Below are 23,730 nucleotides of genomic sequence, written 5' to 3'. Positions count from 1 at the left end.
ATGTATATATATATATATGGGTCACACACGAGGACGGTATATATATATATGGGTCACACACGAGGACTGGGTGTATGTATATATATATATGGGTCACACACGAGGATGGTATATATATATATGGGTCACACACGAGGACGGTATATATATATATGGGTCACACACGAGGACGGTATATATATATATATATGGGTCACACACGAGGACTGGGTGTATGTATATATATATATATATATATATATATATATATATATATATGGGTCACACACGAGGACGGTATATATATATATATATGGGTCACACACGAGGACGGTATATATATATATATATGGGTCACACACACATTAGTCACACTTCAGCCCTCCTCGGCAGGATGACACATAAATCACACATCTCCCGCAGTCCTCCTCAGGCTCCGCCCCCTGCATTGTTCTTCTCCCGTCAGTCAAAACGCGTTCAGCCAATTAAATAGAAGCACCCCGCAAGGGGCGTGTTAAAGGGGAGGGGCTTCTAATGTCGCCGTCCATCACTGGAGTCAGTGAACCAATCCCTGTACGCGGGCGGATTCTGTGCAGCACTGCGTGCGTGGTGACGTCAGCAGCCACGCAGAACGTAACGTGTGACGTGCTGGCGGCGGTGGTTGCCTGTGTGGCTCCCCGGGGGAGTGCGGAGGCCTGACCGGGCTGTGAGTGAGGGTTGTCAGGGTCCGTGTGGGGGTGGTGGTCGGGCGGAACGGCCGGGGAGGTGTTGGCGTTACCGCGAGCATCTGTACAGGTAGAAAAGGAGGAGACGGGAGTAGCGGCCCCTGAACCTCACTCATCTCCATAGCAACGGGCTGGGGGCTGCTCAGTGAGGGGGGGGCGGCGGCATTGGAGAGGGGTCTGAATGGGGGGTGTGGAGGGCGAGGGGCTGCTGCTGCTCCCGAGTAGTGGTGGTCACTGTATATATATATATGTGTGTGTGTGTGTACCCCTATAGATGTATGTTTGCAGCCTCCCTGCGGGGTCTCTGTATGTGTGTGTGTGTGTATATATATATGTGTGTGTGTGTCCCTCCCTATAGATGTATGTGTGGCCGCCCCGCGGGGTCTCTGTATATATGTGTAACATATATATGTGTGTGCCCCTATAGATGTATGTGTGGCTGCCCCGCGGGGTCTCTGTATATATGTGTAACATATATATGTGTGTGCCCCTATAGATGTATGTGTGGCTGCCCCGTCGGGTCTCAGCATGTGTAACCCTATAGATGTATATAGGTGCTCCTGTATGTCTGCGACCGCCCTGCGGGGTCTTTGTATATACTGTATGTGTAACATATATGTGTGTGTACCCCTATAGATGTGTTTGCAGCCTCCCTGCGGGGTCTCTGTCTCTGTATGTGTGTGTGTGTGTGTGTGTCCCTATAGATGTATGTGTGGCTGCCCCGTGGGGTCTCTGTATATATGTGTAACATATATATGTGTGTGTGCCCCTATAGATGTATGTGTGGCCGCCCCGCGGGGTCTCTGTATATATGTGTAACATATATATGTGTGTGTGTGCCCCTATAGATGTATGTGTGGCTGCCCCGTGGGGTCTCAGCATGTGTAACCCTATAGATGTATATATGTGCTCCTGTATGTCTGCGGCCGCCCTGCGGGGTCTCTGTATATATGTGTACCCCTATAGATGTATGTGTGGCCGCCCCGCGGGGTCTCTGTATATGTGTAACACTATAGATGTATGTTTGCAGCCGCCCCGCGGAGCCTCTGTATATGTGTTTGCCCCTATAGATGTATATTTGTGTCTATGGCTGCCCTGTGGGGTCTCTCTATGTGTAACCCTATAGATGTATATATGTGCTCCTGTATGTCTGTGGCCGCCCTGCGGGGCCTCTGTATATGTGTAACCCTATAGATGTATATGTGACTGCAGCCGCCCCAGGTGTGTGTGTGTGTGTGTATGTATATATAATTTCATGTGTGCCCCTATAGATGTATATTTGTGTCTGCGGCCGCCCTTGTGGGGTCTCTATATGTGCAACCCTATAGATGTATAAATGTGCCCCTGTATGTCTGCGGCTGCCCCGCGGGGTCTCAGCATGTGTAACCCTATAGATGTATATATGTGCTCCTGTATGTCTGCGGCCGCCCTGCGGGGTCTCTGTATATATGTGTACCCCTATAGATGTATGTGTGTGTGCCCCTATAGATGTATGTTTGCAGCTGCCCCGCGGGGTCTCTGTATATGTGTAACACTATAGATGTATGTTTGCAGCCGCCCCGCGGAGCCTCTGTATATGTGTTTGCCCCTATAGATGTATATTTGTGTCTGTGGCTGCCCTGTGGGGTCTCTATATGTGCAACCCTATAGATGTATATATGTGCTCCTGTATGTCTGTGGCCGCCCTGCGGGGCCTCTGTATATATGTGTAACCCTATAGATGTATATATGTGCTCCTGTATGTCTGTGGCCGCCCTGCGGGGCCTCTGTATATGTGTAACCCTATAGATGTATATGTGACTGCAGCCGCCCCAGGTGTGTGTGTATGTATATATAATTTCATGTGTGCCCCTATAGATGTATATTTGTGTCTGCGGCCGCCCTTGTGGGGTCTCTATATGTGCAACCCTATAGATGTATAAATGTGCCCCTGTATGTCTGCGGCCGCCCCGCGGGGTCTCCGTAGTGTCTGATGGCTGCTGATCCAAGATTACTGCTCTGATGGTTTCCCTAGGAGTTGTGCCAAGTTATAGTTATGCCCGTCTGCAGGGTGGGGGTCTGCCAGCGGGGACCGCTATAGGGAGTTGGGCCCTGGGTGTATGCAGCGGAGATCACCCCGCTCCCCTCAGTGACCGCCGCCGTGCTGGGGGTAGGTGATCTCTGGCACTGACCTCCCCTCGGGGACCTCCCCTTAGCATTGTGGCTGGGTCGTGGGCACCCGCATCATCGCCTAGCAACGGGAAAAACAAACACATAAAAAACCCTGTACTGCACACGAGCGCCGGCGAGCGTCCACGGCCATCCGCAGGACAGAAGACACACGTACGCGGCGGCGAGCCGGCATCCGACTCTGCCGTGTGCTGCCGACCGTGGTGTGAATCCCCCAGAGCACGGGGGCGCAGAGCTCTTCACAGATGCCCAGCGGGCGCCTTCTGAGAGGTGGGCAGCACCTCACATAGAACGGATCGGGGCGCAGCCAGAAGGCAGCCAGGATTTAAAGGGGAAAAAAAAGCTTATGCTGGTTGAAAGCGCGGCAGCGAACTAACGAGGGCCGTGTGTTCGGATATAACGGTTATCGCGCACACTTCATGCTGTAGTCCCGTGTAAACGGCCCCTCAGTTATGGCGCTGTTGGGTGAGGTGGCAGGGAGCCCGGTGATGTATTTTCTTTATCGTTGCCCACTCCCTGGTCAGCAGTGGGCACCGAGGAGACGTCCCCATGCCACACGGATATCTGAGCCCCTTGCACATGATCTCCCATAGACGTGTATGGAAGAGACAGACTACATGTGAGGACCAGTTATCAGAGGGGGACACCGCGGGGATCGGGGAGCGGCTGACTACTGCAGGGATCAAGGAGCGGGTGACTACCACGGGGAGCGGGTGACTACCGTGGGGAGCGGCTGACTACCGTGGGGAGCGGGTGACTACGTCCCCAGCAGCACAACAGTCCAGGATGCTGCAGGGAGGGATGAATGATGATCTGTGCATGTACATGAATGATGTTTCCTTCTGTCCCTTCATCTCTCTGTAGTCTCAGGCTCGCTCTGTAGATGCTCAGAATGTACCTTTTGCAGGGGCGGTTATTGCCCGACTTATCTCTGGAAGCACCGAGTGTGGGCGATGGTCGTCCCGTGTAAACATGGCCGTCGACAAGGCACTGCGCAAGTAATCGCCAGCTTGTTTCAGGCGCCTGGTGTTTAGCTCACCTAGAAACCAACCATCAACCCGGGTAAACGGGCAGATCTGCCTATTCACAGAGAACTCTCTGGGGCGCTCTCCACCCCCCCACCCTCCCGGTGTAAAGGCGCCTACGGACAGCGATGCCCCCCCTGATGATGCCGTCACATCTATGGACTGTCACCTGTGAGGCGCTCTGGGTGGGGTTACTGCAGTAATGGTTACTGCAGTGTAGTTTGAGGGTGAAGTTCGGTCTGGGGCCTGTTAGTGGGCGGCTGCCTGAACCCTCCTGGGTGCGAGCCCTGCACACTAGGGTCGGGCCATACTAGGACTTGACTGTCGGGCGTACGTGTTTAATACAAATGCAGCATTGCTTCTCGCGGCCATTGGCTATAATCGGTGACCTGCAGCTGAGTGGCGCTACTTCTGACTACTTCCGGCCTGTCTGTGGGGGGCGTCCGGGGTGCGAACAAGCAGGCTGCCGCGCTTTTCTGTCCCACAAAGGAAAAGTATGGAGATGTATTCTTTTTCTTGTTAATAGAAGCCACATGGCGGCGGCGGCTCCGTACGTTCAGCTGATACATATTTTTGTTCTCAGACGCCTTAAAGGAAAAGACAAAGCTTAATGAATCAGAGTGAAAAATGTAAGCATGGCCGCGAGCGCACGGCCGGCCGTCTAACGCACAGATGCTGAACACGACGCACTTGTATCCGCCGTTCATGAGAACCCCCGTGTGGCCGCTCCCCAGAGGTCCGTGTGGCCGCTCCCCAGAGGTCCGTGTGGCCGCTCCCCAGAGGTCCGTGTGGCCGCTCCCCAGAGGTCCGTGTGGCCGCTCCCCAGAGGTCCGTGTGGCCGCTCCCCAGAGGTCCGTGTGGCCGCTCCCCAGAGGTCCGTGTGGCCGCTCCCCAGAGGTCCGTGTGGCCGCTCCCCAGAGGTCCGTGTGGCCGCTCCCCAGAGGTCCGTGTGGCCGCTCCCCAGAGGTCCGTGTGGCCGCTCCCCAGAGGTCCGTGTGGCCGCTCCCCAGAGGTCCGTGTGGCCGCTCCCCAGAGGTCCGTGTGGCCGCTCCCCAGAGGTCCGTGTGGCCGCTCCCCAGAGGTCCGTGTGGCCGCTCCCCAGAGGTCCGTGTGGCCGCTCCCCAGAGGTCCGTGTGGCCGCTCGCATGCAGGCACCTTTTTTTTCTGCCTTTAACTTCGTGTTTTCAGCGCAGCGCTAAACGCTGCCGATGGCTACCATTGATTTCATTGGGACGTCTCAGACGAGCGGTAAATGCCGTGTTTTTAATGCCGTTTTCCAAGCGCTTCCTATTCTTGTGCATTTCTGCGTTTTTACAGCTGGATGCTTTGCGCATTGACATGAATGGTAGACCGTGCGAACCGCGTCTTCAGCAGCATGTTCCAGTTCTGGCATTATCTGCTTGGTTGCATTTCTAAGTGTGCTGAAAAGGCGTGTGACCGCGGCGTTAAACAGCGTCTTTACCAGCGCGTGTGTGAGGGCGGCCGAAGGGGGGGTCTTAGGCCTCTTTCACACAAGTTTTTTTTCAATGGAGCCTCTCGGACATCTGCGGTGAAGCGCCGCGGTCTTCTAGCGGAGTCAGTTCTATCTTGGGGCGTTCAGCGAAAACAAAAGTGCGCTTTACTGCGTTCACGTGTGAGGGAGGCCTTGAGCTGCTCTCGCACATGAACGCGGCAAAGCACCGTGATTTCAAACTTTCACATTCGGCCGACGGCGTATTTTAGCGCACCCCATCGTGGTAATGAGGTGCGCTAAACACAAATATAGAACAGACTCCGCTTAAAAATCGCGGTACTGGGAAAAAAATGATAAAGGGCTAAAATGAAGAGAAATTGAATACTCTCCTACCCAGGCGCCTCTTGTCCAGTGCTGCCGCCCCAGTGCCCACCACACACAACCTGGAAGAAGCGGTGGCCAGTCATACGCCGTTTATTGGGTACATGGCCGCTGAAGTCTGTGTCTGGCTGAGAGGTCACACGCACAATAAATGGCGCATAAACCACCCACTGCTGCCTCCAGGATGCGTGTGGCGGGCACCAGGGCTGCTGCACTGGATGGGGAGTTGGCGGGGTAGGCAAGCATTCAATTTTTCTATTTTAACCCTTTTTGTCTTTTTTTTTTCTTCTCCCTAAAAATCCCTTTAAAGGACTCTATCAGTGGCTGTCCTCTCTGGCTGAAGGCCCATTTACATGGAACGATGATCGATCAAAAATCACTAAAAAGCGATTGTTTGAGCGATAATCGTTGCGTCTAAACGCGCGGCCATCGTGAACTGCTAGCTGATCGTTAAATTCAGGCCAACCTAAAAATCGTTGCGGTCTTATCAGCAGTTCTCCATGGGGAGCGCTGATAGCATTGTTACCCGTCGGAGAACAAGGGAGCTGAATGGAGATACGAGCCCTCCGGCTATTAACTGCATTCAGCTAAGGCTTCATTTACACACTAAATTGCTATTAAGTAGCTGCTTAATAGTTTATGCAAAATGATCGCTCAAAGCTGTCACTGCCGTTTGAGGGATCTTTGAGCGATCATCTGCCCATGTAAATGGGCCTTTCTAGAGGGGATCCCTGAGACAGTAAATGGAGAAGGGTTGTCCCCAGATATAAACGTATCCTCTAGCTGTAGTATAGTGATTAGTGGGGGTTCAACAATTTGGGACCGCCGCTGATTGAGACCGGGGGTTGGAAGTCTCCCCGTATGAACATGTCTGCACACTGCTGCTTGCTGCCTCCATAGAGGTGAATAGACCTGTAGTGAGCGTTCCTGACCAGTGCGTACTGGGGGACTCGCCCCCCCATGATCTATGGAGTCCCGGCGGTGGCATGTATCGTCTATCCTGTTAGAGTGATTAGCATTCATTTAATGGCTGGATAATGCAGAACTTAGTGATAGTCCAATGAGACGCTGCAGGGACTGAGCGGCAGACGGGGATTCATTCACTCGCCACTCAGTTTATGCAGGCATTGCCATCAAATGCCAATCACCCCATGTTACTCTGGATGGAAGCGAGTGGCTGGAAGGACCTCCGTCGTCCCACCTTCACATCTGGGGTTTGGACCGCTTTCTCTTCTGCATTGGAGCCGCCGGTGGGAAGTTCTGTGACAGATCCGGCTCAAAATGAGGGACGAAAAAGCGTTGGATGCAGCAGTGTTTCTTCCATCCAAAGCCGGGCGGAAAGTGGACAGACCCCGTTATAGACAACGGGGTCCGTCCGGCGCGGTCTGGTTCCGTCCAGAGCTGGAGCCGTTTGGCTGCGGGGGTTCCCCTTTACTGTTCCCCAAACGGAGCAGAACAGTGGAATCCCCAAGGAGTAACGAGTTCAGGAAAGTTTTTGTTTTTTAGGCCTGAGTGTAAACAACACTACTATTCCCCAACAGTGAGCAAACCTTAGACAATGCGAGGAACTGAAAGTGGCAGAACGTCTTCATGTACGCAGTGATCAGTATTTACGGTTTATCTACTATAAACCCCTTTTAGTAAATGGAAACTCCGGATTAATAAAAAAAAAAAAGGGATCAATAGTTTGTTGAAAACGGGCCCTGATTGGGTAGGATCTTTGGGGCTGCTGGCCCGATCCCTCACCTCAGTTGGCCTGTTATTTGTAGGTCTGGTGTTGTGTGGGCGGCCCTCACTGCTCACTCTTAAAGGAGCCTGTTACCAGGTGCGCTCTACCCAACCATGGGCAGCGTCAACCCAGGACAGGTATGTACAAGGCGCTCATATGTCGTGTTCTGGAAAACTGCGCCATTTCTGAATAAACGTACTGTGAAGATGTTGGGGTTGTGCCATGCTTTACCCAGCCACATCATTTAGTGTGACGGCTCTCTTCTGTTTGTATATCGAGGAAGAGCTGTCACTGTAGATGATGCAGGCGGGAACGGCCCGGCCCCATGACTCGGAGCGCCGTCTGGGCAGTATGTTTATTCTGGATCACCACAGCGTTTCAGAACAAGACATGGGTGCTGGACATGTATGCCCTGGTCCATGCTGCTCGTGGTACGGATGGCACGCACCTGGTGTCGGCTTCTCTTTCATTGGTGATGTCGAAATGTCAATGGCATCAATTCAAAGGAATGGACAGACTGATCATTGTACTGTGACAGGTGGGAGCTGCTCTATCCTTCAAGGGGTTAACAGCCCAAATATTTAATAAGCCTGTCCTTAGTGGTGATGGTGGGGGAATCGTACTCTTCTCGATCGATCTCTTCTGCCAGCACCTGGTCCCCCGCTGTAGCTGCAGGTAATGGTGGGGCCTAGCTGCTGATGGGCAGGGGCATCAGATGAGGCAAGAGGGGTTTTTTTGGTTTTATGTTTTTCCACCACCCTGATTAAAATAAAAATGGAGGGCTGGATAACCTCTTTCAGTGCTCCTCTCCAGCTACTAGAGGGGTATTTATGATGGCCTGTGACAGGGGTTACCCAGTTGGGACCTCACCGACCAGGTTTTGTGTCTGATCGTTACACTAAATGATGCTTTAACACTTGTATTCTTCATTCTAGGTGTTTCCAGTTTGCATATCACATAGCGGATTGCTTATCCCTCATGCGTCATCCTGTGAGCGGGTGCCCCCTGTACGGAGGACTCTGCACCATGTCATAGAAGCGCCCTCACCCTTTAGTTGTTGACTTTCTCACCTGCACAATGAAATTCCGAGACCAGGTGAGCACCTTATCCGAGTGGTTCAAGGGCTGGAACGAGTGCGAGCAGACGGTGGCCCTTCTTTCGCTCCTGAAGAGGATTACCAGGACCCAGGCACGATTCTTACAGCTATGCTTGGAGCACTCCCTGTCAGACTGCTCCGAAATACACCTGCTGGAGTCCGAGGCCAACAGTGCAGGTGAGTGACCAGGAGACCCAACCTCCACCTAATACCAAATAGAGCTGGATGGGTCCTAGATGCAAAGGAGTCACGGCCGGGCCGGGATGGCTTTGTCCGCTCTGCCAGACACTTTTTTTTTGCAATTGTCTAATGCATCTATCATGAAAACTGAAGAGACTTTGCAATGGTTCTTGATTAAAACCTTCCTATCATTTATATGGTTCCAATGCAGGTCTATGTGTATCCATGGTAACAGACTGCAAACAAACCCTGTGTCGTCTGGCCCTACAGTCTTAGGCGGCTCCCACACGACCATATGTAGAAATACTGCGATTTGTTTTTGTTCTCCAGTGTCTTACTGCGTGCAGCGCTGCTCTTGTGTGCGTGCCGCCTGTGGATTATAATTTATTTTGTTTTCCTGTGTATCTTTGCACAATAAAAATGCAAACAAGCTGATAATAAGAGCCCACTGAAATACATGGGGGGGGGGTAGTATAAAAACACTAGATGAGACCCCACTGAAATACATGGGGGGTTAGTATAAAAACAGTAGATGAGACCCCACCGAAATACATGGGGGGTTAGTATAAAAACAGTAGATGAGACCCCACCGAAATACAAGGGGGTTTAGTACAAAAACACTAGATGAGACCCCACTGAAATACATGGGGGGGTGGGGGGGGTAGTACAAAAAACACTAGATGGGGCCCCACTGAAATACATGGGGGGGGGGGGGTAGTACAAAAAACACTAGATGGGGCCCCACTGAAATACGTGGGGGGTTGGCATAAAAACAGTAGATGAGACCCCACTGAAATACATGGGGGGGTTAGTATAAAAAACACTAGATGGGGCCCCACTGAAATACATGGGGGGGGGGGGGGTTAGTATAAAAAACACTAGTTGGGGCCCCACTGAAATACATGGGGGGGGGGGGGTTAGTATAAAAAACACTAGATGAGACCCCACTGAAATACATGGGGGGTTTAGTATAAAAACATTAGATGGGGCCCCACTGAAATACATTGGGTTTGCGTGAGCCCCCCTGGTATGAGTCGCCTTACACTCTCATTCCTCCCTTGCTGAATGTATGCATAGAAGGGAGTGACGGCAGCCATCGGACCGCAGCGGATCTGCTTCTTGTCTCCCCCGGTGACATATAGGTCTGCATAGGAGCTGTAGGCACAAGGTGATAGAAGGCTCCCCGCTCGTGTGATCCTTCGTTATATTCCTGTTCTCTGCGGTCGCCAGTTTCTCAGACTCATCCGATGCCTAAGTAAAACAATCCAGGTATAAGGCTGCCTTCACACGAGCGAGAAAACCGCGCAAGAGTTGTGCGTTACGAGACACACGAATATGAACCCCATTCTTTTGAAGGGTGTCATATACATGGGCGATGTTTTCCTGCATGGCACTGCGCTCGTGGCATCTTCTATATTGTACCTGCTCTCGCGTTGCACCGCCTATTGTCTTCAATGGGGCTGGCGGCAGCATCGCACCGCCTGCTCGGCGCTCATGATGCGATTCAAGGTCTCCCATTTAAAACAATGGGAGAAAATCAGCGATCCTCCGCTGACTGCCGCGGGGGAGGATCGCTGCTTCCCCAAAGTGATGTGAGGCTGTTGTGATATAAAACCTCCTCGTTTTGTCGGGGAGCGCGATATGTGCCTGTGAATCACGGCCCGCCATCGTACTCTAAGCCTTGGGCTGCTGTCAGGCGATCTATTGGAAGCCTCTGTATTCACACGGCTGTATCACGGCTCCCCTTAGATGCGCGGCGCGCCCGGTTTGTCTGGTTTTGGTTCCGTTTCGGCATTTGCTGTTGCACAAATACAGATCAGCATTTGTCCAGTAGAAAATAAAAGCGATGAGAGAATACGGAGGCGACCGCTGACGACAGCCGGTTGTCATATCCTCTATAACACTGTCTATTAGGGACCTGTACAAGACGTCTGAAACCGCTCGAAGGGAAGGATCTGCAACTTAGATAGTTTTGTTGCGTTTCTTTGACTTATTTTATTATCTGTGAATGAAGATCTTCCCCCCCCCCCATGTCAGACTTCCTTTCGGCGCTCCGGTACTTTGACGGACAAGTCTTGCATTTCGGAGGACCTTTCATGCTGGGTCTGCGGTGGGTGTGAACATCGTGTGCACCCAGCACATGGCACGATGCTGCCGCTGCCACCCACGTTGAAAGCAATGGGCGCTATGATACGAGAGCATGCCCAAAGATAGAACATGCAGGCGAATTGTTTTCCGCGTCGCGGTGCCATACAGGCAAACCTCCCTTGTGTGTATGACCCACCCAAAAGAGCGGGGCTCATATTTGTACGTCTCGCAACACACAAATGTGGCGTGATTATTTTTGCCGTGTGACGGCAGCTAGAAGAGCTGCGTAAAAGATGGGCTTGAGGGGCTCTTCTGGTGCCGCACGTCTGCTGTGGAATGCTAATCAAATGTTAGTCTGCACCGCGGTCCTGCTGTAGATTGTCTGTAGCTCTATACCCCATCACCTCCCCTGGGCGCTTCACAAGTGTTTACTCCCAGGTTGCCATGGATACGACCTGTCGGCTTTCCGGTGCTACAGGACAGCCTTGTCAGTAGGAATGACCAGGGACCGTTTTTCTTTGCCTTCAGTTCTCAGGATCAGATTGCTGACCAATGGCAGTACAGCACTTAGCAGGGACCGGCACGGGGACTTGTGAGAAGGGGGGTTCCATGCCACATATTAAGCGGGGGTGCGGTGGCCGTCTTGGAAAATAGTGATGTGGGGAAACCTCCGAGATGGCGGGCCGGATAAGAAGGTCGTGACTACATGATTTATGCCCATAAACATGGCGTAAACACCTTAGAAATCTGGAATCTTTGAAAACTCTTCACAATCAGAGTACCCCTGTAAGTTTGACACCCCGGTATAACCAGCGTTATATTAGTAATGCCATATGTTGTGTTTTTTGGGGTGTCATTCTCTCTATATATCTTTGGGGCAGCAAGAATATTGTTTCTCCTTAAGGAGACCTTTTCAAGCCATGCATGCTCCTCTGGGAAATATGCAAATAAGGGAGATGGAAGAATACCTCTGCAGCACCACCTATTAGAAGGCAGCCGTCCTGCAAGTCAATGTCAGACCCTTTTATACAGGTCTTAGAACAATGATTGGGAATTGAAAACTAAGCCAGAATGCATCCACAGACGGCTGCTTCAGGTTTTTGCCCTTCATCCGTGTGCGGTAGGATCCTGGCTTGGCTAGTGAGTCGGTGTTGTGGGTCGGGAGGGGTAACTATTCCCATTCACTCTTATAAGGTTTATAGAAAGAGTCTTACCACTGGCTTGCAGGAATGCTGCCTTCCAGTAGGTGGTGCTGCAGAGGGATTGTTCCATTTTTCTCTGTATATCCCTGTATAACTATGCAGAGAAAAATAGAAAAACCCAGTAGCCGGGTTATCGGGGTAGGACTTGTATCCATTACACTGCATGGGGCTTGATAAACGTGGGGCGGCCCGAGGTCGGGTAGGAATCGCTCTTTTCAGGATGGTTGTAAGCAGTAGTAGCATTGCTGTAAAGCATAGGCTGTTGGAAATGGCGAGCTCCCAGATCTGCGGGGTATAACCCAGGGATTATTTTCCATGCTACCATAGTAGAGGCTACCGTGTTATCGGCTCACTGCACTACGGATGGAGTTTACTAAAAGGAATTGTAAACTCGGCAGGATCCGAATATGAAAGGCTCTCTTCTTCCAGTCCTGCGCTGGTTCTGTCCTGGTTTTTGTCTTTTGTTCAGCCAGCATAGGCACAGACCCCCTAGAGGTTAAGTGGCACAGAGACCCCTTTGGTTTCCATCCCTGTCAGTTTTTTTAGGTAGATGAAAAGAATCGTCCTCAATACTTTTTCTAGCCAGTTTAAAAGGCCGACTAACAGAAACTGTGAAAAGGGGGACCAAAGCAGCCGGCCGCACATCGGCACCCATAGTCTGTCCCAACGCATCCGTCTTCAGTGTGTAAGATAGAAACCGGGGGAGAACCCTGCTGGGCTGTAAAACCTCAGACGTGAAGGTGATCTTACCCATGAGGGCTCCAATGGAAATGGCGTGATCAATAATAATGTGTTTATCGTTTTCTTATCTGTAACCGGTTTCTTGTACTTGTCTACAGTTCTCATTAGTCAGTGGCACCAAGAGTCAAAAGAGAAGGTGATCTCGTTGCTGTTGTCCCATCTGCCTCTGCTGCAGCCCCGCAACACAGAAGCGAAATGCGAGTACATGAAACTGCTGCAGAAAGTGCTGGCGTACACCACCGAGAGCAACCTGTACATCGAAGAGAGCCGCCAGCTTCTGTCCTATGCCCTGATCCACCCGGCCACCACGCTGGATGATCGCAACTCTTTGGCACTGTGGCTTAACCATCTGGAAGAGCGAATGTCCACAAGCTACAGCCGACACGGCACACACCTGCGACAGGGCTCTGACGAATGGCAGGCCCCAGGAGAACCCAACATGGGAGAGTCTGGGCATAGTTGGCATGAAAAACCAATGCGAGAAAATGGACTTATGCCCTTCCCTTCTTCCAGTTCGGTGCCCTCTGCCATCCAGAATGTGGGTGGTAGCACAGGTAAGAGTGATTTAGTGATACACTGTAGATGCTACACAACATCCACTTGAGTTGTAGCATTACTGTCTCTAAAGATGGCGCTGCCACTTGTTGTTGCTCTTCATGTACAACCGCTTATGACATGGTGTCTCCGAAGACTTCTGACATATTCCATTCTGTTACAGTGCTCTCCTGCCAAATGCACCCAAGTCCTTTGAAACGCTCCATGTCCTTGATTCCCACCTCCCAGCAAACGTCTAACGAATGGGGAGGGACTGAGGAGGCTGCCGGCCGTCCCGTCTTCCTCACCCCAGACCACGCTCCCCTCTCCCCACAGAGCAGCGTGGCTTCCTCGGGCAGCGAACAGACGGAGGAGCTCGGCTCCGGACGCAACACATTTCAAGAAGATGGAAGTGGGATGAAAGGTACCAAACGCCAGAAATAATTCCATGTGTCTCAGAGCTTTGGGTTCATTGTCCCACAGTGGGCATTCATCGCCATCTGTAGAATGTGTTTAAGGGTACGTCCATTCGCCGCAGATTTTGGTACAAATCTGCAGCATTTATGTTTTGATGCGGGTCCCTGGCTGATTACACCCTGTGGATCCGCATCAAACTTGACACCAATGGTTTTTGACACTGATGACGGTGTGGATCTTCTGCAGCAGTTCTGCTATGTGTGAAGGTACACGGGCGATTGCATGAAGACTCGCGCCATTTAAGATCTACTATTTTATTTTTTTTTACACACAACACATAAACGTTCACTTCTGGTTCTTTTTTTATTGTCTCCATGATGAAATGCGTTACAAACACGGATCACACTGGTATTGTGCGGGCGCAGGCAGTTTTTTTCCTTTTTTGTCTTCAATGTCCTACTTTTGTCAGGAAATTAAACAAAAGGACGCGCTGTTTTTTTTTGTTTTTTGTTTTTTTTTTTCTGATTGTCCCTCTGAGAAAAAACCCACCATGTGACTATCCCTATTCAAATCCATTTATGTCCACCCTAAGGGCTTATTTACACGGGCGAGGAAATCGGGCAAGTTCTTTGCTTTTGCGCGATGTACGAATGCCTAGCCAAGTTCACTGCAGTCCTATATTCTCCAAGTTCTTTTGGCCCCATTACCCATAGCCCCCCAGGACAGAGGGTTTTGATTGTTTTTTTTTTTTTTTAATGTTTTTGACTGCTAATCCTAAACACCATTTTTGTTTTTTACCTTGCAGATGTTCCCACGTGGCTGAAAAGTTTACGCCTGCACAAATACGCATCGCTATTTTCTCAGATGAGCTATGAGGAAATGATGATGCTGACGGAGCAGCACCTTGAATCACAAGTAAGCAGGCAGCGCTTCCTTAGTCGTACTTCTCAGGGGAGTCTTATCTCCATACCCTGGACAACCTTACCTTTCTGAGGGATTATTTCCATCTGATCTTTCTTTTTAATTGGCATTTACTTCTATGGCTGCCGATGCTTTGTTATGTTAACATGGCGGCTCAGTAGTTACAATTGTCTTGCAGCGCTGGGCTCCTGGGTTCAATTCCTACATGGGCACGGAGTTTGTATGTTCTCACCGTGTTTTGCATGGGTTTCTTCTTGGTGCCTACACTCCAAAAAACATACAGATGGGTCTACTGGTTTCCCATTAAATTAGTCCTAATTAATGTGGGGTCTATCTGGAGAAATTAATTATGAGCCCCATTGGGCACAGGAATTGATGTGAGTGCTGACCATCTCTGTACGGCGTTGCAGAATATGTTGGTGCCATGTAAGCGACATGATTGAATAAAGAACATGGATGGTATAGGATCTTCAACTTTAACCCCTGTGGTTTCTAAGTTGGTCATAATAATGGTGTGAATTATATTCTGCTTCCCACATGATGAGACCCACCGTATCGGACCTCAGACACCATAGAAGGCTTCATCCTTCACACCGATCCTCTTCTGCAGCCCCTCCAGACACGCGGCATACACACGAGTGGCTATCTGTAGTACTGGGCTGACCTGTGGTACTGAACACATCCACACTTGCATGTCCACCATGATCACTTCTGATGTGAAGGCCAATGTATATGACAGACTCACTGACTCTTTGCTCTTGCCTTTCTTCCAGAATGTTACTAAAGGGGCCCGGCATAAAATTGCTCTGAGCATCCAAAAGTTACGCGAGAGACAGAGCGTGCTGCGTTCACTAGAGAAGGTAAGTCCATTGCTGGAAAGTATGTATTCTATTATCTGTCCCCATCCTAAGGAGCTTTCCCTAAGGACTGACTGTTGCTTATCAGGTGTCTTCACAGAGCCGCCCTTTCTCTGCATTCACAGGAGCCCCAAGGTGCTTCCTAGAAGTGCCGTAACACAAAGCAGCCGGCGTTCACATAGCTGCCCAGAAAAACCATTGAACGTGCAAATGACCGTCTACTCACAGGGTGTATTCACACAGGGGATCATTAGTTTATTCCATGCAAGTTTTGTCCCAGATGGAGAGAACTCGCACAGGAGAAGAACCCATTCATTTGAATGGATTAATTCACATTTACTATTTTTTTTCTCTCCAACCAATAGTCCGGACTGCACGTCCTGTAGTGCAATTCTTCAAGGATCGCCTATTATTTTCTGTAAACGCAATAAAAAAAAATCCTCTCACTCGCACGCCGTGCGCGGGGTCTTTGTTTTCATGCAAGTGCAATGGTTTTTACTCGTTTTATTGAGCAATCAATCTACCATACAGTATGCAAATGAATGAGAACTTTTGCATAAACCATGAATGCTTCAATTACATAGAGACGTTATCCACCTTTGATACAAGTGCGAGGCGTTTCTAGCGCAGGTTAACATGGGGACCACATGACGATAGAACCAAAAAGGTGCAGAGCAGAAAACTGTCAGGTTATCATTGACCAAAGTCGCCCGTGTGACTGCAGCCTTACACATGAGTGATGATCATTAGTTGTGCTGAGACATCAGTCATAGCGGAGATCTCTATGCAAGTTTGTTCACAAGGCATTCAATTACGAACAACTGTGACTTTACACTCGGCAGTTTCTGATCAACCAGTGACTAGTTTTTGGTAAGCGGAAACGACTAGCGACTCATCATTGGTCACCGTGCAGGTAAACCTGGTTACGCTGAATAATTTTCATTTGAATTTGCTCTTTTGAGCGATTTATGCAGCTTGTAGCGCCAGTCCTGGTGATAATGAAGAGTTTGGTACCATGTCAGCCAGTAGAGCAAAATGTTCCAGTAAGAGAAACCAATTAATCTTGTAGATGTGATTATCTTTTAATGACTAACAAAAATGCGTGATGTTACAGCGAGCTTTCTAACCTCTCGGGGTTCTTCAGGCTTAATGGAATAGATCTATAGAGGTATACATATAAATATACACATACAAATGCAAAGGCACAGACATGGTGTGATTGATTTGTACTTAAAACCATTCCAGAACAGGATGAGTAAATACTTAGTATGTGAGAGTTTTATGGTCTCTAATTGGTGTTAGGGGGTCACCAGGCCAGCGTGTTATATCTGCTCCAGATTTCTCATATTCTCCACTGATGCAAAAAGCCCCCTCGGAGGTTCAGTCCAGTCTTGACAGTGTCAAAGATGGCTTTAAACTTGTACTCCCAAATCCTCCTGTGATGTTGAGATTTGAAGTTGCCTCTTAATATAACTTTCATGCGTTCTATGTTGTGTACGTTGCTAGAAAAGTGCTCGGCCACTGCTGTGTTGGGGATCCGTATCCTGTCCGCGGTCCGTACATGTCAGCAGGTCTTACAGCTCCTTACATTACAGGGATCTTATAGTCCTGCTGTGTGTTGGGGATCTGTATCCTGTCCGCGGTCCGTACATGTCAGCAGGTCTTACAGCTCCTTACATTACAGGGATCTTATAGTCCTGCTGTGTGTTGGGGTTATGTATCCTGTCGGCGGTCCGTACATGTCAGCAGGTCTTACAGCTCCTTACATTACAGGGATCTTATAGTCCTGCTGTGTGTTGGGGTTATGTATCCTGTCTGCGGACCGTACATGTCAGCAGGTCTTACAGCTCCTTACATTACAGGGATAAGTTCCTTTTTGTGTGTCAGAGGTTAATGCACTCCTGATTATAAAGTTCCTCAAATTAGGAGGGTTCCTGGAACACAGAGGGGAGGGTCCGGGAATATGGTGGTCAGACGGTCATCCTTGTGTAGGTACGGTGGAGTTTCCTTACGGTTTTCCTTAGTACCTCCAGCTGTGGGTTGTAGGTCACTACTAGAGGCACACGATTGTTTCCTTCCTTCTCCTTGTATTGGAGTAGTTGATTCCTGGGGATCCAGGTGGCTCTGATGATTTGGTCATCAATTGAGGTGGGATGGTAGCCCTGACTTATAAATGTCCTTTTCAGATGGTATAGGTGTTCCTCTGTTGGGTTGGAGCAGATCCGGTTATACCTGGTGGCCTGGCTGTAGACTTTTTGATGTGTTTAGGATGGAAACTGATGGAGCATTTTTCTAGTCATGGACACAACATAGAACACATGAAAGTTAAATTAAAAGGCAATTTCAAATCTCAACGTCACCGAAGTATTTGGGAGTACAAATTTATAAGCATCTTTGACATTGTCATGACTGGACTGAACCTTGGAGGGGGCTGCTTGCATCAGTGGAGAATATAAGAAATCTGGAGCAGAGATAACACGCTGGCCTGGTGACCCCCTAACACAAATGAATAAATTACATACTGCGTGCATGCACCTCTTCGGATCTATTCCATTCAGCCTGAGAAAGAACCCTGAGAGGTTCACAAGCTCGCTATTACATCACGTATTTTGTTAGCCATTAAAAGGTATCATATCTACAAGACGACTCTGTTTCCAGCAAGACAAACCATCACATTTAATAATACAATAGGACAGAAGATCTGGAGACAAATGTTAAAAAGTAACCCTGTGTAGCTTTTAAAGGCAGCATCCCATGACTAAGATCATACTCCTTGTATAATTATAAGATTTGCCACCCACATGCTGTTGAAAGAAAAAATCTAGTAAAGTTGCGTCATTTATCTGTGTGTTAAGGCGCCACCTAGTGTTCAATGTGTAGCGGTGCGCACGTCATCCTACTGAGCTGCATGCTGGAGGGGACACGCTCAGTCACCCCTCCCTCCTAACCATCCCCTGTCACTGCAGAGCCGCTAATAGCAATGGTTTTCTGCCCTGCTTGTCGGGAGGAGCAGAACCTCTGCAGCACATGGCGGTATACAGCTGAGGAGATGGGACTAGATTGTCAGCTGCCAGGGGGGAAGGACACATGAGAGCAATATATGCTGCAAGATGGTTTGTCTATGCCAGAGCTCCTTGTAATTGACAGCATTTCAGCTTCTGATTTACGTGAGACCTGGAATCCAATAACCTGTGAATGTCTTTTGATAGGATATTCTAGAGGGCGGCAATGTCCGCAATGCTCTGCAGGAGCTGCAGCAGATCGTCATCACGCCTATCAAGTACTACCGCCCTAATCAAACTGAATTGGTAAGCAGCGAGCAGACTTGCCAACACAGGCCCAATCAGGACTCTGCCAGCAAGGGCTCCGATGAGAATGAGCCACCCACAGGGCTGACAGCTGATGGCTTCCAGCAACAAAGTACCCCGACTGGTGACTTGGAGACATCTGTGCCACCTATAGCAGATGGCGACATCCCGGGACAACTTACACGAGTACTGGGTAAAGGTGAGTGTGCTGTTGGCAGATCCTTGCTGTGTGCGTTATGACCGGTCCGGTGTGATCTGACGCTTCTCCCATTACAGTTTGCACGCAGTTGTTGGTCTCCCGGCCGGATGAGGAGAATATAACTTGTTACCTGCAGCTACTAGAAAAGTGCCTGACACATGAGGTATGTATAATAGTGCCTTACATAACGGGCGACTACCTAAGTGACCTTATGCAAATATCTGATTTACCCATGATGCTTCCTTCTGTCCTCTGTTCCTTCAGGCGTTTACCGAGACACAGAAAAAAAGAATACTGTCCTGGAAACAACAGGTCCTGAAGCTACTCCGGACATTTCCCCGCAAGGCTTTACTGGAAATGCAGGGGTACAGACAACAGAAGGGGTGCAGGTGGGCTGTATACGGGAGCCGTAGGGTGCAGGAAAGGGGTTGGAACAATAAAGGATGCTAGATGCTTAGTGATCAGATCTAGTATTCAGCAGTTCTATGTTTGGCTCTCCTCGACTATCGTCTTATTGGCCAATCGATAGAGAAGGTATACTATGAAGTGTGTGGGTTTATTTTTAACTTACATGGGAGAGGTACGCTGTTAAACGTCACATCCCTCGGGCTCTGCTCACACCCCATGTGACCCTTTTTGCCTGGCATACGCATCTGTATACCAAGAATCTATATTGTAATGTTCCCGGGCGTTCTATGAGAGCAAACGTGGCAAGGGTCCCTTTCAGTACACATCTGAATAGTGATGAAGAATAGCGTAGCCTACCCTTCTGTCCGTTATGTATCCTCTAATTACCGATGTTCTTGTCTTGATAGCTGGGCATTTGCTTCAAATTCCCTCCCCATAGCTGGATCTGTGGGGCCATCCTTGGCACGAAGAGGGCAGCGCCCATTTCAGATGCCACCAAGGGCTGTACCACCTTCCCGGATTGGTGTAATGAGTCCTGGATCAATTGGAGGTGTCTCTCCACGACATGCACTTACCAGCCAAAGCACTGGGAGCCAGGGTCGACAGGTGAGTAGCCGTGATTTTGGGGAGCACAGTGTGAGATGGTTCAGGAATAGACCAGAACTTGAGTTTTGTTGTTTCTTGTAGAATCTGTGGTTTGCCAATCCTGGAGGAAGTAACAGTATGCCGTGCCAGAGCCACAGCTCTGTGCAGCGCACCCACTCGTTGCCCGTACACACTTCTCCGCAGAGCATCCTTAAGTTTCCTCCTGGTAAGTTATTGAAATAGATGCGCAGTCTCAGACTTATGACTCCATATTGAGCTAATAATATTAACCCCTTCCCGCCCCATGACGTAAGGTTACGTCATGGGAGCGGGGTACTTCCCGCAAAATGACGTACCCCTCATAGCAGATCTCGCGCTATCCCGCAGCGGGAGACGGCTGTCACTAGTAGCTGGCGTCCCGCTGCGACAGCGGGGGGCATCGAATGGAGATGAAGAAATACCAAGAAGCATGTTTCTCAAGGATGTACCAAAAATACCAAAAATCGTTTGGTCCTCAACGCCAAAATAGGCCATGTCCTTAAGGGGTTAAAGGATCCTGTGGATAGGCCATCAATAATAGATTTGCAGGGCCCGCCACCTGGAATACTGCTGATCAGCAGCTCACCAAGCCGGTGCACAGATCTGATTTCTGTTGGAAGCAGACGGCTCAATTCTCTGCAGTGGCCAGTCTTGGTATGACGGGCAAAGAGAATAGGAACGTGGCCAGCAATACCAAGCATGACCACTGCAGTGGGAACAGAGCTGCCTGCTTCCTGCAAAAATTGGCTCAGTGCATTGGGCCAGCGAGAATTCTGGACTGCGGACCCTCGCCGATCTACAATCGGATGACGTATCCTTAGGACAGGTCAGCAATAGGTTACAAATAAAGAACCCCTTTAATTGCTGTATTTACATTGAACCATGTAAGTGCTTGTCCGCGCGAGTGTTCGGTTTCCTTTTCACTGTCCGTTTTTGGAGCAGAGAAGCCGAAATAAAAATGAATTAAATGGGGGGGGGGGGGGGGGTTCTTTTTTAAATCCAGTAAAATCAATCGGGGGGAGAAACCGAAATGCTTCCATTTGATTCTCTTCCGTTTCTAAAATTAAACAAATGGCGCCGCAGTCTGCGCTTCTGTTTTTTTTTTTCTTTAAACCTGTTGAAATCAATTTTAGGAGGTAAAAAACCAAACCTTTTTTACTTTTATTTCTCTGCTCCAAAAATAGAACAGAAGTCGTTAGCGCTAATGAGGGCGAACCGTGAAATGGCCACAATGTAAACGTGCTTGTGTCTTGTTCTTCCTTCATAGATTGCCAGGTTCCTGGAGCAGATCTGGAGATAAATCCTCGGCTGGAGTCTTTATGCCTGAGTATGACCGAGCATGCGCTGGAGGGTGAGTCCACGTCTGTGGGGCTATGGGGGGGCCCAGCCTTCACCCCAGACTTTTTCCAGATGGGGCTATTCCTGTTTAGTGTAAAGCAATGGTCTCTATCCTTCTGGCTCTCCAATGAACTACACCCCCCAGCATTCCCTGACAGTCTGCGGTTGCTGTTTTATCTTTGAAGCAGCTGGAAAGTCACAGGGTGGAGATGACTGGTGGAAAGGCTGCCAGGAAGTCTCACTTGGTGATGCCTATTAGTTCTACTTAATGGCCAAGAGAACTTACAGAAGGGAGAAGAACATATAATTCAAAAGATTTGTCCCACAAAATGAAGGTTATCCCCTATCCTGTGGGTAAGGACTAGCATCAGGTTGGTGAGGGTCCAACTGCTGGGACCCCTCACCGATCACGAGAATGAGTGGTGGTCATGCATGTGCACCACCAATCCATTCATTTTTGGAACTGCAGGAGGTAGCTGAGCTCAAATTCTTGGCTCTCTTTAGCAGTCCCGTTTAAATGCAGCCTGCATTTCTGATCACCGCTCCATTCGGGGAGCATTGACACCCCTGTTGCCATCGGTGGTGTGGTGTGGGGGGGGGGGGTCCCCAGCAGTTGAAACCCCACCGATCAGATAATAAGCCGCTGTCCCCAGGATAAGGGATTAGTTCATTTTGTGGAGCAATCCCTTATAAATGGTTGGTCTGGGTTTTTGCGACCAATGATAGATCACCAGTAGTTGATCCATAGGCGGCTGCCAATCAGCTGATTCTCTGGCCTACTGTCGGTGCAGCTTAGCCAGACATTGCCATCAGTGGGCAGTTGAGGAAGCGTACTAGCTGGCTTTACTCCTATTGAAATCAATGGCAGCGCCGCACTTCTATTACACTCCCGGCTCCTCATTACGGTCAGTACCAGATGTCCAGTCCGTCCATAATAAGGAGCAGGAAGAAGTGCGGCGCTGCCATTGATTTCAATGGAAGTAAAGCCAGCTAGTACACTTCCTCTGCTGACAATGAGCGGGCCGGACGAACAGCTGATGGATGGGGATCCTGAGCGGCAGACCTACCCAGAGGTCATCGGTTGTATAAGCATGGAGTACTCTAGTAGTGGGTGCAGATAGATCTGTCAGAGTTGCTGCCTTTTAGGACATAACTTCCATTTAACCCATTGTAAACGTTTTTCTTTCCCAACAGAGGGGACAGACAAGACCTCGACAATCTGACAACACTCGTCAAACCCTCCTCTACAAGGAACTGCAGATTCTATACCTTCCCATGACCTCGGCCAGGGAAGTGACAGAGCTTTCCCACAATACCCCCTGAGGCCATCACTACATCATCCACTCACTGCGTTCTAATACTCGTTTCAGTTATCATAACTTTTTAACTTTGGTTTAATCTCCAAATACACACGGCACCGCTAAGCATTCATGTTGAGGAAGGAGCTTTTTCTGTCTATACGTGCTTACCATGACATGGTAATGTCGGGGGGAGCTTAAGGAAGAGTCTTTTCTGGTGCACACACTTAAACCCACCATGCACTTGGAGGGTTACGGTGGCAGCCTGGTTGTGATGATCAGGAAGAAGCATAACTTTGCCAAGACATGCGAAAGCCAGGCAGGCGTGGTTTGCTGAGCAACGGTGGAGCCAGGAGCTCCAGAGAAGGAACCTCTGCCAGGCATACACACTAAGCTAAGGAACAGGAAGTGTTCCCATTAGATGAACTGGCACCTGTCAGACGGGATGCTGCTCTGTGCAGTCACTTGTCTACTGCCGATCAGGCAGGAGCAACGGACACAACGGCGGATGTGTCCCACATCAGGGCAGTCCAGCCGGCACAGAGAGATTTGCAGGCGTCCCCAGTGTTTCTAGTGCTGCACTAGTAATGCTGGTCAGTTTCTGCATGCGAGGATGGCACATGATCCATGTGCCGATGGCAGAACGGTGCAACGTTGGAGTGTGGTGGTGCTACCCTTTACTAAATGACACGGCCTACTGTTATCTTCTCGGGTCCACAGCCCACACGTACCCGAATAATCCTTGTGAACAACTGTATTATCTGATCCGCATCGTCTCCCTCCTCTTGCAACAGTGGACTTGAAGCCGCCCCCTGTGCCACACGCGGAGCGTGGAGGTAAAGAGCTGGGCGCCGCTGCCAAGACTGCCTGTGGCCACCGTCTCCAAAGTATTTTCAGAATAGCGCTAACTATTTATTTCTAACATAGAAACACGGCTCCTTTTCTGATAGAAGACAAAATTGTTATTTTAGATACATTTTATTATGGATAACTTTTGTTATGACTATGGCTGGTAACCATGAGTACAAATTATTAAAAGAAAATCTAAAAATATTGCA

At 49.6% G+C, this 23,730-nt stretch overlaps 1 protein-coding gene across 2 annotated transcripts; it reads left to right on the top strand.

The window, feature by feature from the left end:
• The first annotated feature begins 602 nt into the window (after positions 1-602).
• SAMD4B (sterile alpha motif domain containing 4B) lies at positions 603-23,730 on the top strand. 2 transcript variants are annotated; one of them, XM_066581917.1, is made up of 13 exons: positions 603-685; positions 8,397-8,734; positions 12,867-13,322; positions 13,487-13,726; positions 14,525-14,634; positions 15,414-15,500; positions 18,707-19,004; positions 19,082-19,167; positions 19,269-19,369; positions 19,820-20,018; positions 20,100-20,223; positions 21,304-21,387; positions 22,569-23,730. In XM_066581917.1, exons 2-13 carry the CDS (start codon positions 8,539-8,541, stop codon positions 22,595-22,597), a joined length of 2,010 nt encoding a protein of 669 aa, XP_066438014.1. In that variant the 5' UTR covers positions 603-685; positions 8,397-8,538; the 3' UTR covers positions 22,598-23,730. The 2 variants fall into 2 exon arrangements, with proteins under 2 accessions (XP_066438014.1, XP_066438013.1); XM_066581916.1 differs by having other exon boundaries at positions 19,269-19,393.

This window comes from Eleutherodactylus coqui, chromosome 10 (genome assembly GCF_035609145.1).
Source record: "Eleutherodactylus coqui strain aEleCoq1 chromosome 10, aEleCoq1.hap1, whole genome shotgun sequence".
Classification (NCBI taxonomy): Eukaryota; Metazoa; Chordata; class Amphibia; order Anura; family Eleutherodactylidae; genus Eleutherodactylus; species Eleutherodactylus coqui.
Note: the sequence above shows the minus strand (reverse complement) of the source record. Positions and strands in the feature narration are given on the sequence as shown.